This window comes from Alligator sinensis, unplaced genomic scaffold (genome assembly GCF_000455745.1).
Source record: "Alligator sinensis unplaced genomic scaffold, ASM45574v1 scaffold527_1, whole genome shotgun sequence".
Taxonomy (NCBI): Eukaryota; Metazoa; Chordata; order Crocodylia; family Alligatoridae; genus Alligator; species Alligator sinensis.
Genome location: NW_005841958.1, coordinates 1,023,605 through 1,040,135, shown reverse-complemented (window position 1 = coordinate 1,040,135; position 16,531 = coordinate 1,023,605). Strand labels below are relative to the sequence as shown.

The window sequence follows — 16,531 nt, the reverse complement described above, 5'->3', positions numbered from 1 at the left end:
AAATTATTCTAAAATAGCGTTGACAGCTAGCCTGAACCTATCTAGAGGCCTTCTTGACAATTATATGAGGCTTGGTTGTGTCAAGGAAAAAGGAAAATGGCTGCTTGGCTCATTCTTCCTTCCCTATCCCTTCCTTCTTTTGATCACCAGACCCTCCCGCTGGGGGATCGCCTGGACCCGATCAGAAAGTTTGGCACAAAGTTTGGCACAAAGGAGGCACTCCCTCCCCAGATGTCCTGCCAGTACGGTGAAAACACATGCCCGAAGAGGCAGGGCATTTGGAAGCACAGCAGAGGGATGGGGGTAATTGTCCTTTGTAGCAAGTTTTTTAGTGATTAATGCTCTAGTAATTTTAGCAAAAATTGTAGCATTTTTTTTTTAGTGGTTAGTTTATTCAGCAAAACAATCCATTCTAGTTAAGCCCACTTCCAGTAATGACTGAATAGCTTTGGCTGAAGATTGTATAGTTAGATTCAGAAATTTATTTAAGAATTTCTGCCCCACTTCCCCATTTCAACCAATATCCCAGTAACTGGGGCACTTGCCCAGGGTGCATATGACCTAAGTTCAATTTCCTCCTCTCCTAGACGGTTTTGAACCCACCTATCCCAGCGCCCTTAACCACCAGACTCTAGAGTATTCTGGGGCCTGCTTCCCAAAATATCTTCTGTTGGAGCTGTTCCAGTAAGTGGATCAGCTAAATAACCTAAATATTCAGTCTCATCAGGATAGAGCCTAGGGATCCCACATCCCAGGTGAGAGCCCTAACCAACAGGCTTTGCAGTCATTTTCAGACTGGCTATGGCTTAATGAATATTAAAGTATTCCATGCAAAATGAAACATCTTCAGCAGCTGAAGTTACAAGTTACTTACTGTGAGATAACCTAAAGCCCAATGAGCTGGGAAATGCAAGTTCAAGTGCCCAGATTTGATGCTGAGTCTCCCATTTGCTGCAAGTGTGCCCTGATCGCAGGCATGCTAGGTAAAGAGATCATCCCCTCTTGCACCTGGCCAGTTCCATGAAAGGTGCCAAACTTCTAGCCCTTTGTTTCCCTTGCTTAGCCTTTTCCAACTTTTTCTTGGATTCAGACCAAAACATTTTGTTTAGGGTCAAGAAAAAATGAAAAAAAAAATGTTGGGATCTAACTGATTTTTTAAAAAATCTTGTTTCAGAGGCCAAACTAAAAATATCCATATATTCACGCAGCACTACCCTTAATAGATGCATGTCTCATCATCAGATGATTCAGTACATGAATGTATCTTTTCAAACTCCTTTAACTCCTCTTATCTTTAAAAAAAAACAAACAAACCCACAGAGGGTATCATGGAGACTCGGGAACCCCTTTAGCCTTAAGACTGTATCCAAAATTATACTGCACAGTGATGACTCACTAATGTGTTGTATTTTATTACAGCTTAATATGCTGAGATTGAAAAGTTCAAGCCATATATAGTATTGAAATAATGTGATTACCTAATTATATATTATATAATATGATTATCCCCAAATAATGTAATTATGTGATATTTATCTATTTTGTTCTTTCAGAAGTTTGAGCTGAGACAAATACATCTTAGAAAGTGTATTAAAAGTAGAGTATCTTCTTTTATTTCTTTCTTATTTCTTTCTTTCAGGCAGCCAGTAACGAAAAACACATTTAGACAGTACAGAGTACTAGGAAAAGGTGGTTTTGGGGAGGTGAGTAATTCTGAAAGCTTCTGTTACAAATGTTTTTCACCTGGTAAGACTTCAGGTTAAAAGAAAGGGTGGGGAGTTGTTTTTCTAGTGGTTTCTTTCTTTTCTTGATGAGAAGCAGTTTTAACCACTTAATTGCTAAGAGCTTCTGTTCACATTTCATGAGAATTATTACCCTTAATGGTCACTTCCAGGAAATACTTTTGTGTTGGCAGTTACATTTGTGTCTGAATTAAGCTTCCTTTATTATCTGCATTTCAATAACAGCAGAGGCCTCCATTTAGGCTGGGGTGCAATAACATGTCTGCCCTGCAGCGTTTGTAAGCTGAACCGAAGGCAATGTAGGAAACAGGCACAGAAAATTGAAGTCCTCATACCAAAATTATGCAACCGTTCTGGAGATGGAGCCCCACATTTCAGCTTTCTAGCCCTGTCTCCCACATACACTGCTTCTCATGGCATTAAAAAGAACTTTAAAAAGCCAAAAAGACATCCCAAAAACAAGCAGGACCATGAGGTGTTAAGTTTTGTGGACACAAAGTCTTTCCTTTAAGTTACCCGAGTAATTGTTTTCCCCTTTCCTTCCTGTTTAGGTGTGTGCTTGCCAAGTCCGGGCAACAGGGAAAATGTATGCCTGCAAGAGATTAGAGAAGAAGAGAATAAAGAAGAGGAAAGGCGAATCCATGGCACTAAATGAAAAGCAGATTTTAGAAAAAGTCAATAGTCAGTTTGTAGTAAGTATTACACTTGTCCTGGTCCCTGCTCAGAGGGAACTCTCCGAGCACAGATTTTATTGACATTTTTGCCTCTACTTCATAGTACATAAAGTAGTAGAAGAAACTAGGTCACTGTTCAGTCCCTCAGCACTCAGCTTGCCTGAGTTCCCCTCTGTGCTCATGTGACTGTGCTGTGCCTGTTCTTCGATAGTAGTAATAATAAAAATAATAATCATTAAAAAATTCAGTCGGCCTTTTAGTATGATTTACTGCAGCTGATGTGACATTTGGATATTATGTTCAGCTGTCAAGAAGGAAGCAAAACTTGGCTGACCAGTGGGATAGTAAGTGCAGTTGGAGAAGTGAATCCATTGATTTAAAATGACTCTTAATCTGGAAAGGTATGCTTAGAATAGATGTGATTTATCTGACATATAAAAGTGCTAGGCAGTTGAGCACTAAATTTGTAGTCTTCTCATAAGCATAGCTGGAGTCAAAAAATTACTCCATAATATTCTAATTTCCAATGTTTAATTGATTCTCTAAAAATAAACATCATGGTGTAATAACGCTTTTATTGTCTGTTCCCTTTGCTTTTGCTGCTGCACACTGATCCATCAAATTATTTTCATTTTAATATCAGAGTTAGTGATGGATTCATTGCATCTTATGACCAAACTACTGTAACTTTATTACAAATTTTCTTTTAGGTCAATTTAGCCTATGCCTATGAAACAAAAGATGCACTGTGTTTAGTTCTGACCATAATGAATGGGGGTGACTTGAAGTTCCACATCTACAACATGGGAAACCCAGGCTTTGAAGAGGAAAGAGCTCTGTTTTATGCTGCGGAGATTCTCTGTGGCTTGGAAGATCTACACCGAGAAAATACTGTATACAGGTAAGGGTCCCCCAGGGTCTTAGAGTATTTTTTCCAAGTGGAAAACAAAATTGCGGGCATCCTTCCCAACGGCTCATTTTAGTGCAGCGCAGTCTGTGTTTCATATTGCTCAGAGCCTTGAATTAATACAATAAGACTCAATAATAATAGAAGGAAGTAACAGCATTAGTGACTGCATCCTGTCTGAACCATATAGAACTAACAGAAGCTCCCTAAGTCCTGTCTCAGCTTCCAGAGCCATGTATAAAATCTAGACAGAGTCTTTATGAGATATTTCTTTAGGAGCTATTTCCTGGTTAGTAATATGCAGAGATCTTTCTAAAGTATTATACATTTATTTTAATTAGCTAGATTAGATTGTGGCCATAACATGCTAGACAGTTCACAGATAACAGGAAGACAAAGTCCCTATCCCAAGGAGGGAACAAATTAGAGGACAAAGACAAGGGATGGGGGAACAGGATACAACATACAAGCAAAGTGATCAGGGTGATTATAGGCCTGCGGGTTCTTAATTACATGGTTGCTGGTTGTTGATGTTGCATTTGAAGTTAAATATACAGGGCCTAATTCTCTTATATGCTAGGGCGTAAATCGATAGTAGCTGTAGTAAAGTTGAAGGTATTATGGAACTACCCCTCTTCCTTCCAGCAAGGAAACCAAATACGCTTTTTCCTTCAAGCAGAGACAGGTGTAAAATGGGCAGGAGAGCAGAATCAGGGTGTAAATTACCTTTTCTTCACACTTTGTTTAAAGCAGAACAGGGAATCTGCACAATTGGCTGCAACAGGAAATGTTTTCAGCCCAGCAGCAAATTCCCTCCCCCAGCCAGTACTTCCCTCTTCTGCCGCTAAAAATGATGCATTGGGAAAGCTGGTTTGTTTCTTATTCACGTACTTTCTCCTATTCCCCCCACCCATGCCTTGCTGCTGCTCAAGCAACAATGCTGTCATCAGAAAATGATCGGTTGGGGCTAATCAGGTCTAAGAAAACAACACACTACATGGCATAGGCTCTTCCAGTCAGTAAGGGATCTATCCCTGCCTCTCCCAGCAGAATGATTCTCAACTAGGGTGCTGCCATGGCATACCATAAGACCTTTTTAAAGGTGTTGTTTCATAGTTTCATAGTTTCAGGGTCGGAAGGGACCTAATAGATCTTCTAGCCCGACCCCCCGCCAGGGCGGGAGAACAACCCAAAAAAAAACCACCCTAAAAACAAAAATGGGGCCGCCCTGACTGTGAAGTAGTTTTTTCGGATGTCCAATCTGTACCTCCTCTCCATCAACTTGTGCCCATTATTCCTTGTTATGCCAGCAGGGGCTAGGGGAAACAGCGTCTCCCCCAAACCCTTCTGGTTCCCCCTAGTGAGTTTATAGACGGTCACCAGGTCCCCCCTCAGCCTTCTCTTGTGGAGGCTGAATAGGTTCAAGTCCCGCAGTCTCTCACTGTAGGGTCTGCCCTGTTGTCCCCGGATCATGCGGGTGGCCCTCCTCTGGACCCTCTCCATGTTGTCCACATCCCTCCTGAAATGGGGCGCACAGAACTGGACACAATACTCCAGCTGCGGCCTGACCAGCGTCGCATAGAGGGGGAGGATCACCTCCCTGGCTCTACTCGAGATGCACCTGTGGATGCACGACAAGGTCCGGTTAGCCCTGCCAACCATGACCTCGCATTGTCGGCCCATGTTCATCTTGGAGTCAATAATGACACCAAGATCCCTTTCCGCCTCCGTGCTCTCAAGTAGGGAGTTCCCCATCGTATAAGTGTGCTGCTGGTTCCTACTACCCAAGTGCAGCACCCTGCACTTGTCCGTATTGAAACGCATCCTGTTCCTGTCTGCCCACCCCTGTAACCTATCCAGATCCTTCTGCAATCTCTCTCTCCCTGCTAGCGTGCTCACCTCCCCCCAAATTTTGGTGTCATCAGCGAATTTAAACAGGTTGCTCTCCACCCCAACATCAAGATCGCTGATGAAGACATTGAACAGCGCAGGGCCCAGGACCGAGCCCTGAGGGACTCCACTACCCACCTCCCCCCAAGTCGAATATGATCCATCCACCACCACCCTCTGAGTGCGACCCTTCAGCCAATCTGCAATCCATCTGACCGTGTAGGCATCTATGCCACAGTCGCCTAGTTTACTAATTAGGATGGGGTGAGAGACGGTGTCAAAGGCCTTGCTGAAGTCCAGAAAGACTACATCCACCGCGACACCTGCATCCATGGCCTTTGTGACCTGATCATAAAAGGCAATCAGGTTGGTCTGACATGATCTCCCCCTAATAAATCCATGCTGATTGCCCCTGAGCATCATCTCGGATGCCGGCCCATCACAAATGTGCTCCTTGATGATCTTCTCAAAGAGCTTCCCCAGGATTGAGGTAAGACTGACGGGCCTATAATTGCCCGGGTCCTCCCTTTTCCCTTTTTTGAAGATGGGGACCACATTAGCTACCTTCCAATCGTCTGGCACCTGGCCCAAGCACCACGATCGCTCGTAGAGCCGTGCCAGGGGCCCTGCAATAACCCCAGCCAGCTCCCTCAGCACCCTGGGGTGGAGAGCATCCGGACCCGCTGACTTGAACGCGTCCAGCCCCTCCAGAAGCTCTCTAACCCGGTCCTCCCCAACCTGAGGTCTGAAGGCGATCCCCTCGCGTCCGGCTTCTATCACAGCAGGGAAGTCCCGGTCCCTGCACAAGAAAACGGAGGTGAAGAATTGGTTAAAGAGGTCCGCTTTATCCTCTGACGCAACCACCAGATTGCCCCGCATATCCTGCAGGGGCCCCACATTACCCGGCGCCTTCTTCATCCTCCCAATATATTTGAAAAAGGACTTTTTGTTATCCTTAATCCTGGACGCTAATCCGAGCTCTATCTCCGCCTTGGCCTTCCTAACAGCCCGCCTGCAGGCCCGAGCAGAGGAGGTATACTCCTCTTTGGAGATTACACCCCCCTTCCACCGGGCGTACGCCACCCTTTTGGCAAGCAGGCATTCCCGGACACCCTTGGTGAGCCAGGGGGGCTTTTGGACACTCCTGCCCGCCTTGCTTCTTGTCGGGATGGACACCCCTTGGGCCCCGAGTATCGTTTCCTTAAGGAACGACCACTCCTCTTGGACGCTGAGTTCCTCTGCCCTCAAGGACCCCAGTTCCTCTCCCACTAATCTCCTCATCTCACTGAAGTTGGCCCTCCTGAAGTCTAGGGCCACCACCTTGCTGCGGGCCCTTGACACTCTACGCTGGATGGTGAATTCCAGCATGCGATGATCACTATTGCCCAGGTGGTCAAGAACCTGGAGGCCTCTTACCAGGTCGTCGCCTGCGGCCAGGACCAGGTCCAGCAGGGCATCTCCTCTGGTGGGACTGTGCACCTCCTGAATCAAGTGGAGGTCCTGCAACTCGGCCAAGAACCTCCTGGAGCGGTCCGTCCCGGCTGACTGCTCCTCCCAGCATATGTCCGGGTAATTAAAATCGCCCATGACAACTACATCCCTTGCTTTTAGTGTCTCCGCAAGCTGGCCTGAAAATTCCCTGTCCAGCTCCTCCTCTTGATTGGGGGGTCTGTAATAGACCCCCACCGTCAAATTCCTCTCGCCTTGCCCCCCCTGGATCTTGACCCAGAGCACTTCAGCTTGCCCTTCCCCTGACCCCATTCTGCTGGCAGAGGATGTGTAGTGCTCCTTGACATAGAGTGCCACCCCCCCGCCTTTTCTGCCTTCTCTATCCCGCCTGTACAGCCTATAGCCCCTAATGTTAACTGCCCAGTCATGGGACGAGTCCCACCACGTCTCTGTTAACCCTACGACATCTGGATTTGAACTAGCTATTCTGAGGGCGAGTTCCTCCTGTTTGTTCCCCATGCTACGAGCATTGGTGTACAGGCATTTAAGGCCTTGCAAGACTGTGTGCCCCCCCCCGATTAGGCAGACCATCAGGACCCCCATTACTTACCTTTGCACCCCTTGCCCTGATGGCGTCTCCTCGTCTTCCTGCAGCCGCCTCCCCCGGCGAGTCTAGTTTAAAGCTCGCCGTACGAGATCAGCCAACCTGTTGTGGGGTGCTACATAATATTAGTAGTTAGGCATGCAAAAACCTGTGCATGATTCACAAGATACACTCAGTGATTTCAAATGGGAAACCACAATGTTAAAAAATATTCTGATTTGTTGTGGTCTTTCTGAGTTCTTTGGAACAGAAAAAAATATTCTGTTATTTTTCTGGATTGAAAAAATTAGTGAAAATTAAGACGGGTATTTCTGACGGGTACCCTGAGTCCAGCAAGGGCAGCTCGAAGATAAAAAACTTTGAGAAATATAGGATATTTGAAAGAAAGGGCACTATTCTGTTCTTCAGCACTGTCATGCAAGTGTGGTGCTGTATAGACTATGACACATCCTTGACCTGTGTGAGCGGTTTCCAGATGAATGGGAGCAATGACTGCAGCCAGCAAGCATAATATGACCCCAAGTCTGTAAAATCTGGCATGAAGACCCTGGTAGGGACCTCCCATGTGTCTCCACAAGGATCCATACTCATTGGAATCCTATTTTGTACAGCACAGGTGTCAGACCTATGGCCTGTGGGCTACATCCAGCCCACAGCCACATCATCTAGCCTCCAGCTGGCCTTGGGTCTTGAGTGGACCCATGCATCACATGCGCTGCACATGGCACCAGCTCCAGGACCTGCATAGCACATGGCATCCTTGCAGGGCCAGACTGGAAACTCACTTGTATGCCAAATCCAGTGCCTGTGGAGCCTGCTCCATCCAGTCTGGGGTGGGCACCACATGCAGTGGGTGCCTGGACCAGCCAGAGCAGGCGCTGGAGCTATCATGTGGGGATCATGATAGACTCAGATGCGTTTGACACCCCCATTGAAGAGCATATGGAGAAGAGGAGCAGGGCAGGGAATTTTTCTGAAGCCTCTGCCTCCACATTAGCTTAGCACTTCTTTATGCCAGGACAGCATGTGCAAGTGCATAGGCAGTGGGCCTTTGCAGGGCCAATTAAAGGTTATCAGGCTGGGTCTAGTTTTCATGGCTTCTATCCCATGGATACCAAGAAATAATTTTTAATGGATCCCTAATATACTGGTAACTTACAATTATATTAAATGCTTTTCTTTGTAAACCTAGCTTGTGAATTTATTATTATTGGCATCTGGTATTGAAGAGGAACTGGTATTGATACAACTCCATCTGGGGGGAGATGATGTACAAGAAAAAAAAAAGTTTTTAAATGAAGCCACAATTTACACCATTCATGTGGCCATGTACATTATGCAATTCCTAGTTTAATCTTTGTTGCCAGGAGAAAGCTATAATGAATGCAGTATTTGTTGAAATGTTATATCATGTATAGCTGTGATCTTGCTTACTCTCGCGAGGAGTGAGATCTGAGAATATTTAGAAAAGGAGATCATTAGGAAGAACATAGGTACTGCAGGGTGCATCATGGATAATGCCATTTTAGTCATCAGTGATCCAAGAGATTTTTCTAAAGCACATAGAGGAACTAGTTACCTATTTCGTATTGAAAATCAGTAGGAGTTTTGTGCGTAACTTCTCTTTGTGTCTGAAAAATCTTCCTTCCAGTGTCCAGCATGGCCTTAGGCAGTGTCATGCTATTTTTTGATTGAAATGTCCATGTAAAATCCACTTTGCTCATGAAGATCTAGTGTCACTTTTATAAGTGCCCCAACCAAATTCTCCTGTATTCTGGGCTTTGAAATTGGCCTGTTGCTTTGAATGGAAATGTAGTTTGGCTTTCTAAAGAGCTGCTTTGTGTCACCAGTGTAATAGCTGCTGCTTTGTACCCCAAAAGGTACCTGTATTTCGGTGGTGAGTGATATTACATCCTTGTATGTGCCCTTTTCTAGTAATACTATGGGAGGATCAATGAAGTTGTGTGGTCTGTAATTCTGTGAAGAGCACCGGGGCTGCTGGGAGGTCTTATATAGATCTATGTAATACAATATAATACCTAACATGCTGCAGTTTAAGTTGAGTGACTGTAACAAAACACTCATGCCACAAACTTCATTTCTTTTTCTGTTTGCAGGCTATTTGTGAGTATATCAGAGACTTTCCACATATGCTCATTAGTCAATAGCTCACAAACCAGTAACTCTTTTGAGTTTGATGTGGTATTAGTTTTGTTACCCGGTGTGGGGTGTCTGACATAACAAACCAATAGAGGAAACAGTATCTAGTCTGAAACTGCAGTCAGAGTTCAGTTGCTGGTGCTACCCAAAGTTTTCAACTAACATTTCACTTTTCAGCCTGCTCACTAATAGAGCTCAACTGTCATTCTTCAGGGAAAGCAAACATGAAAAAGTGTGGACTTCGTCCAGTTATCACTATTTATTATTTATATTGCGGTAGAGCTTGGAGGCTTCAATCCAGATCAGGGCCACATTGCTGTAGACACTATACAAACTTATGGGAATATAGTACATCTTCCTAGTGTGAACATGGTGATACCAGGATATACCAGTGTCACTTGTTCCCATGTTGGAAGAGAAATAGGTATCACTGTGTCCACACAGATTTTTTTACCTGTAGAACTATTTCAGTTAAAAATATATATATGCATCCCTAACTTGTAAAGGCACTAGTCAAACTTGCAAGTATAAACCAGACATAAGAGTCTTTGCTCCAGAGGATTTGACAATCTAAGTAGGAAAGGTAAAGACTGGGGGAAAAGAAATACTATTATTATGACCTCCATTTTATAGAAGGAAACTCGGGATACAAAAAAATAAAGTCAATTGCCTAAATGCATGCGGGGAGTCTGCAGCAGAGCTGGGACATGAACCGTTATCTCCCAAGTCCCAGCGTACCATCCTAACCATCTTTCCTCCTGTCCGCAGCAAAACCATTCACGTAGCCATGCAGCCATCTTTTCACTTACCTGTAGCTCCAGGATTAAACATGACTAATAACTGCCACAAGTAAAGGTGAAAGTAAATGATGAAATCTAAAGATCTCTAAGGAAACAGCTTTAGGAGTTTGAAATTAGATGTAAAAGTATGTGGGAAATGACCTTTATCACATTTCTGCAACACCAGGAGCCTTTTGTTAACACTGAGAGATAAGTGTGCAGTAGTATGTTAAATAAAGTCATGCATTTTCCTCAGCATTCAACTGCCCTTTGCATTTTTCTGTATTGTTTGTTTGAAAAGTAGGCTGGGTACCACTGAGCACTCAGCAGAGTTTATCTTGTGAGGTCAAGAGGATTTTAAACAAGCAAGAGGAGGAGATGGAGGAGGAGAATGTTCATGGCACCCTGCAGGTTTTGCTGGAAATCAGCAATAAGAGCTAACATAGTTTTGGTAAATTGGCCCTCAGCATTGTCAAAAATACAAAATACTCCCATCCACGGAGAGAAAAACTCAGGACACTGAAGCAGAAGAGGTTGAAATGCCAGGGGGGGCTTCTTGCCTGCATTCTTTCTGATGAGCCCCCTGCAATAAGACTCAATCTCCAACACCTCTTCCTCTCTTGCTACCATGGCCAAGGGCTGCCATTCTTGTGTCCCCTTTAAGTTGGTGCCTTGGCCTGGTGTCCTGCTCACCTGTCCCTAGTTACACTTCTGTTCCTCTCTCTGTTCGAAAAGAAATGTCTCGTGTTGAGAAGCTAACAGAGAATTTAAATATACAGACAAGTTACCACAGGGCTGAAGAGATGAGATGTCACCACACATCAACTGTTTGGCAATGACTGCTTGCAAGCAGATGCTTATTCCACGGTAGATGGGTATGGATCTCCTACCCACGGTAACTCTCCTTATTTTCATTGAGCTCTAAGTTACCATAATTTGGCTACTTTATGTCAGACACCTGGCACACGGGGTAACAAAACTAAGTTATGATAACTACTAACCACAAGATAAGAGCACACTTGTGTGCAGTTCCTGCTGAGCAGCTGACGTGCAGTGACGTCCCACCCTGTTTTATCCTGCAGTAAATGGTTTGTGTATGTTCAGACTCAGAATCAAGCCCAATCACAAATCCAGGCAGCTTTTAATAGGTAACGGGCCACATTTTTCACCCTATTACTTTACTTAGGTTGCGTGGGATGAAATTTGCTGTAGAACTTGGTCTTTTATGAGTGGGATAGTGTCTCCTCTGCCCGCGTATTGTCTCACTTGGTGCCAGTTCGGTCACCTTCAGACTCATCATCTCATTCTTCTTCCCCAGGACTGGTCGCAGTGTGAGGCTCGCTCTCCTTGTTTCCTTGTCTAACCAAGCTCAACCCTTATCTCCCTGATCCAGTATTCCCCATCCTGGTTTGGTGTCTTCTCCTCCCTAACTTTGTAAGACTTTTCCTCCTCCATTATGCCTGAGTGTTGGCAAAGGGAGACATAATGTCCCTGATGTCAATTCTGGTATGTGGCATGACAGCAGCCCTCAAGTTATGAGAAACCTGAAAGTGGTTTTATAATGAGAACCTTACAGCAGGGAGAGATCCCTATGCTGTCTATATAATGTAATCTCACTGGTCGTTGTGGCCCCCATGCTTTACCTGTAACAGGTTAGGGTGGTATGTCTTGTTTTGTCCAGGGTGACTCGATCGCTTAGCTAATATGTTAGACCGGGGTCAGCAACCCCCGGCACACATGCAGAGCATGGCACGCAAGGCCATTTTGCTCGGCACACCACTGCCAGCCCAGGCTCTAAGCAGCTGCTGCCAGCCACGGAGCCCAGGCTGGCCCCAGCAGGCAGCGAGGAGGCTGCAAGCCCAGCTGCAAGCAGACTGGGCTCCGTGGGCCGGCTGCAGCTGGGAGGCTGCAAACAGCTGCTCCGGGCTCCGGCATGTTGGCACTGCGGCACCTTACAAGGTAGACATTGTGTGTTTTTTCGGCACTTTGGCCTAAAAACATTGCCTACCCCTGGGTTAGACAATGGATTTGTATAGGATGGCTTGGCTAGGAATAATCCTGCCTCAGGCAGGGGGTTGGACTAGACCTATGGAGGTCCCTTCCAGCTCTATTTCTCTATCACTCTATGATTCTCACTGCCAGATTAGGAAGTAAAACCTTTGCTTAGTGAAACAATTTTAACTTCAGGAAATTAAGTTCCACAAATTCAGCCTGTGAAATAAGTTGCAGAGTCTTTTTTGGTTTTACAGGTTCTTTGCTGTTTGACTGGACTTCCGGTTTCTTTATTGCTAGCCCGAGATACGTTCACACACTGTACTGTGCTTATGTGATCAAACCTGCTTTCATATAAATAAACAGCTATCTTTCATTTTCAGAGATTTGAAGCCAGAAAATATCCTATTAGATGATTATGGTAAGTCTGAACAGTTTAAAAAGATTTTTTCACAGCAAAGTAGCTTTAGTTAGTTTTAGGTTACATATTGTACAAAGGCAAATAAAGCTCTGAAGTGAGTAAGAGCCTTGGCACATACTAATGTGTGTGCCTTGGGATGTGTAACACAAGAATTTGCATAATATTTACTACAGTACAGAGGAAGCCACGCTCAAGTTCTACAGTATTCTTGGTCTGGTGGCCTGTTCAGTAGTGGAGCCACCTTTTCCATTTTCTCCCCTACATGATTGGTAAGAGGCTCCCACAATACAAAAGAAGTTGTGATACCTACATCTCTGCACTTCTTTTTCTGAAATACTTTGCCCTCTCTTTAGCTCAGTTTTCTTTTTATCCAAAACTTTGAAGTCAATACAAGATATTTCCATGTCCTCCTTGATTTATTGCTGACCTATCTCAAGCACAGAAGACTAGTTTGCAATCTCGTAAACTTGATTTTTTTTCACTCCTGTTTAACTCAATCTGTTCTTTTCTTAGTTATATTATTCCCCTTAGAATACATGATTCCTTTCTTCCTTAGCAATTAAAATATTCAAATTCCATGTTTCTAGCATTATTTCCTCATAATAGTAGGTTATTGGCGATGCTTAGCGGGTGCATGTGCATGCCCTGAGATTGGCCATGCTGCCGGAAGTGTACTTCTGGTTTTGCTGCTGGCTCGGCGATCGGCCGCTGGGGGACTCCCCACACCACCAGGTCAGCGATCAGCCGCTGGGGGACCCCCTCACCCTGGGTCAGCGATCAGCCACTGGGGGATCTCCCCCCCGAGTCTGTGATCAGTGGCTGGGGGACCCCCTCTCCCGTCCGCGATCTGGTGCCCTCCCAGACTCGGGAGGGCACCAGTCGCCCACGTAGTAGATGAATGAAAAGCATGTTCCAATAAGGACAGCATTTGTGTGTTTAGCCATTTTAAGGTTATTATGTTTGCTTTTCTTTCTCCAGGCCATATTAGAATATCTGATTTGGGTCTAGCGGTTAAAATTCCTGAGGGCGAATCAATCCGTGGAAGAGTAGGGACGGTAGGGTATATGGGTAAGTTTTTATTTGCTCGTTTTATTGGCTCTTTACTCTGACTGTTGTATCTTGGAGATTCTTCTAACTTGTGCAGAATAAATGAACTTTCAGGAAACTGTGCCACAGGAGTGGAACCAACGAAGGATGACTGTGACTTTTTTCCAGTGGTTGACCTTCCTATAGAGAGAGGAGTGCTGTACCTGTAAAAGGGAAAGGTGTCTTTCTATTAGAGACTGAGAGACTCTACATCAGTTAAAGAAAAAGTGTGTGAGGCAGAGTGAATAAGCCCATTTGTACCTCTATGTTAATCTAGAAGCAAATATGCACTCATCTAACAAAATTAAGTTCCTAAAACCAGTTTAGTCATAACAGTCTGTGAATAGGTACTTAGAATATTAAAGTGGCTTAACTGATTTATCTAAAGTTAAGTAGCTGACTTGTTACTAAACCAAATCCATGATAATTAACACTATCTTATACCAATATACACAGTGTTATACCAATGTATATTGGTATTCTTATAGCATTATACAGAAGTTGTGCGTGTTCGTGTTCAGAGAGTCCGTGTGCATGGCTATGGGTGTGAGTGTATGTGTGTAGAGTTGAGTATACCTCCAACACACAGCAAATGTGTTTTTGTTTTTAAACTAAAAAAAATAAATCGACTAAAAGGACCGATTTTTATGTTATGTAATTTCATCTTTCTCCACATAATAGGTTTGTTTGTAATTTCTTTTTTAAAAATTAAGGTCTTGAAGAACTCTTAGATTGGATCAGGCAAAAATATTTAGCTTTCACTAATTTTTTTTTTTTTATTCCCATCTGACTTTTTATATATGCAGCAACATGAATAGCCTCATTCTTTAATTATAGTAACTCAGCTAGCAGAAGCCAGGAGGGACTCTTATATTGTACCCACAGTTCTTTGCAGTTGTGTAGTCACTGATAGAAATGAGTGTTAGGGCTTTTAGTTATTTGTCAATGTAAATGTCAAATGTTTACACAAAGTGCATCTTCCTCCTTCACAGCCCCAGAAGTCTTGAACAATCAGAGATACACTCTCAGCCCTGACTACTGGGGACTCGGGTGTCTCATTTATGAAATGATTGCTGGACAATCACCGTTTCGTGGAAGGAAAGAGAAGGTGAAGAGAGAAGAGGTGGACAGGAGAGTCCTGGAGACGGAAGAGGTTTACTCCCATAAGTTTTCTGAGGAAGCCAAGTCTATCTGTAAAATGGTAAGGGTTCATTAGTAGACTATATCCAACATTATCCAGCAAGGCCCCACAGGTATATAACTACATCTAATGGGGAGCAAAACCCAGCATTGGAGTTACCCAATAGCTTGTTTCCAGGATGGCTGCGTTCACTGTTCATCTAGCTTGTTTTTACTTGGACTTGTTATTCTAATGATATCTAGTCATCTAGCATTTATCCTGCAGGCCCCCAGGAGTCATTCTTTCAAACACAATGGGCATTACTGGCAATGGAAATACCCAACCCCATAGGAGATCTCCAAGCCATGAGAGAGTTAATCCATGCCATTCCAACGTGCATCTTTGGAAGGCAGACTGAACTTCAGCTTAGACAAAAGGGCTGTCCTATCTTTGATTTCTCCAGTGTGTTGTTCTCTGGAGGGAATGACGAGATGATTCCACTCAGTGGAGACAGAGAAGGAAAAGGAAAAGTTAATTTGGGGAGTTTCACCAATACCTTGCACAAGAGACAGGCCAGCAGCATATTAGCTACATTCTGATTGTGGCCTTGGCTAAGAGGCACTGAGGTCTCCTTGCAAAATACTGCTGGTAGCACTGTCAAGTATCATGTCTGGAAGTCATTATGGTAATTCACACCACACAAATCCAGTCTCAAATTCCAAGGATGGTAATTAGCTGACATCACTCCTGATAGATACTCCAGGCCATATACTCTTCTTGATCTGCTTGCATAACTCCTACAGATGTCAGTGGGAGTTGTGGGCAGGGATCAAGGACAGTATGTGGGCCCCTAATGATTATTTCATGTATGCAAGCAGCCTGCTTGCTTCTCACAAACCATATTTTGGCTAATGACAGGTAGCAAAGAAACCCTGCTGGTGTCACTCATGTGCCATGCAACATTACATTTCCGTACCAAACAGAACCCTCAAGCTTGTCATAAAGAAATGGACAGAAGACAAAAAATATTCTTCCTGCTGTTTCTGCAACTAGTCGAGCAGTGATTCTCAACTAGGATGCCACAGGACCCTAGGGTGCCTTGAGGTCCTTTCAAGGGTGCCATAAGGTGCCACACAATATTAGCAGTGTTAGACTTTTACAGATATGATTCACAAGATAAACCCAGAGATTTCAAATAGAAATCAATAGTTGTGTTCTTCCTGAGTTCTTTGCAACAGAAAAACTGCCTTGCTATTTTTCTGTAGGCAAAAAAAAAGTGAAAACTGAGAGCTGGCATTTTCCAAGGGGTGCCTCAAAGCTAAAAAGTTTGAGAACCACTGTAGCTGAGGTTTGGAAGTATGGTGGAGTAAAATAGAATAATATTGTAGCTGCTGTTCAGGAAAAGTTAAATTTGAGTAGGACTGAGTTTGGATTGTTGGAGTAGTGATGCAGCTGCCCTAGCTCTGATGTCATACCTGTCAGAAACCAGTCACTTTATGTAGGCTCTAAGATAGATGTCATTCAGATGTCTTACTGTCTTATCAGGTGGCTTGCTTGGGCCCTGTGCCTTTTGCAGACTGTCAATGGATGTAAAGATAGCTGTTTTTTCTGAGAAACTGGAGGAAACTGATACTTTCTAAATTATAAAATGCAACAATAAAAAAACACGTACATCTGAAAGTTGCATGTTACTGATTCCTTTTCCCA

General features: G+C 44.0%; 1 protein-coding gene across 5 annotated transcripts in view; it reads left to right on the top strand.

Moving 5' to 3' along the window:
* The window catches only part of GRK5 (G protein-coupled receptor kinase 5), a 193,131-nt gene that overhangs the window by 154,323 nt on the left and 22,277 nt on the right, over positions 1 to 16,531 (top strand). For all 5 annotated transcript variants that reach the window (XM_025200172.1, XM_025200171.1, XM_025200169.1 and 2 more), the window contains 6 exons: positions 1,640 to 1,703; positions 2,294 to 2,434; positions 3,127 to 3,317; positions 12,581 to 12,618; positions 13,597 to 13,686; positions 14,697 to 14,905. In XM_025200172.1, the coding sequence (XP_025055957.1) occupies positions 1,640 to 1,703; positions 2,294 to 2,434; positions 3,127 to 3,317; positions 12,581 to 12,618; positions 13,597 to 13,686; positions 14,697 to 14,905 (733 nt within the window). The remainder of the gene's footprint in view (positions 1 to 1,639; positions 1,704 to 2,293; positions 2,435 to 3,126; positions 3,318 to 12,580; positions 12,619 to 13,596; positions 13,687 to 14,696; positions 14,906 to 16,531) is intronic.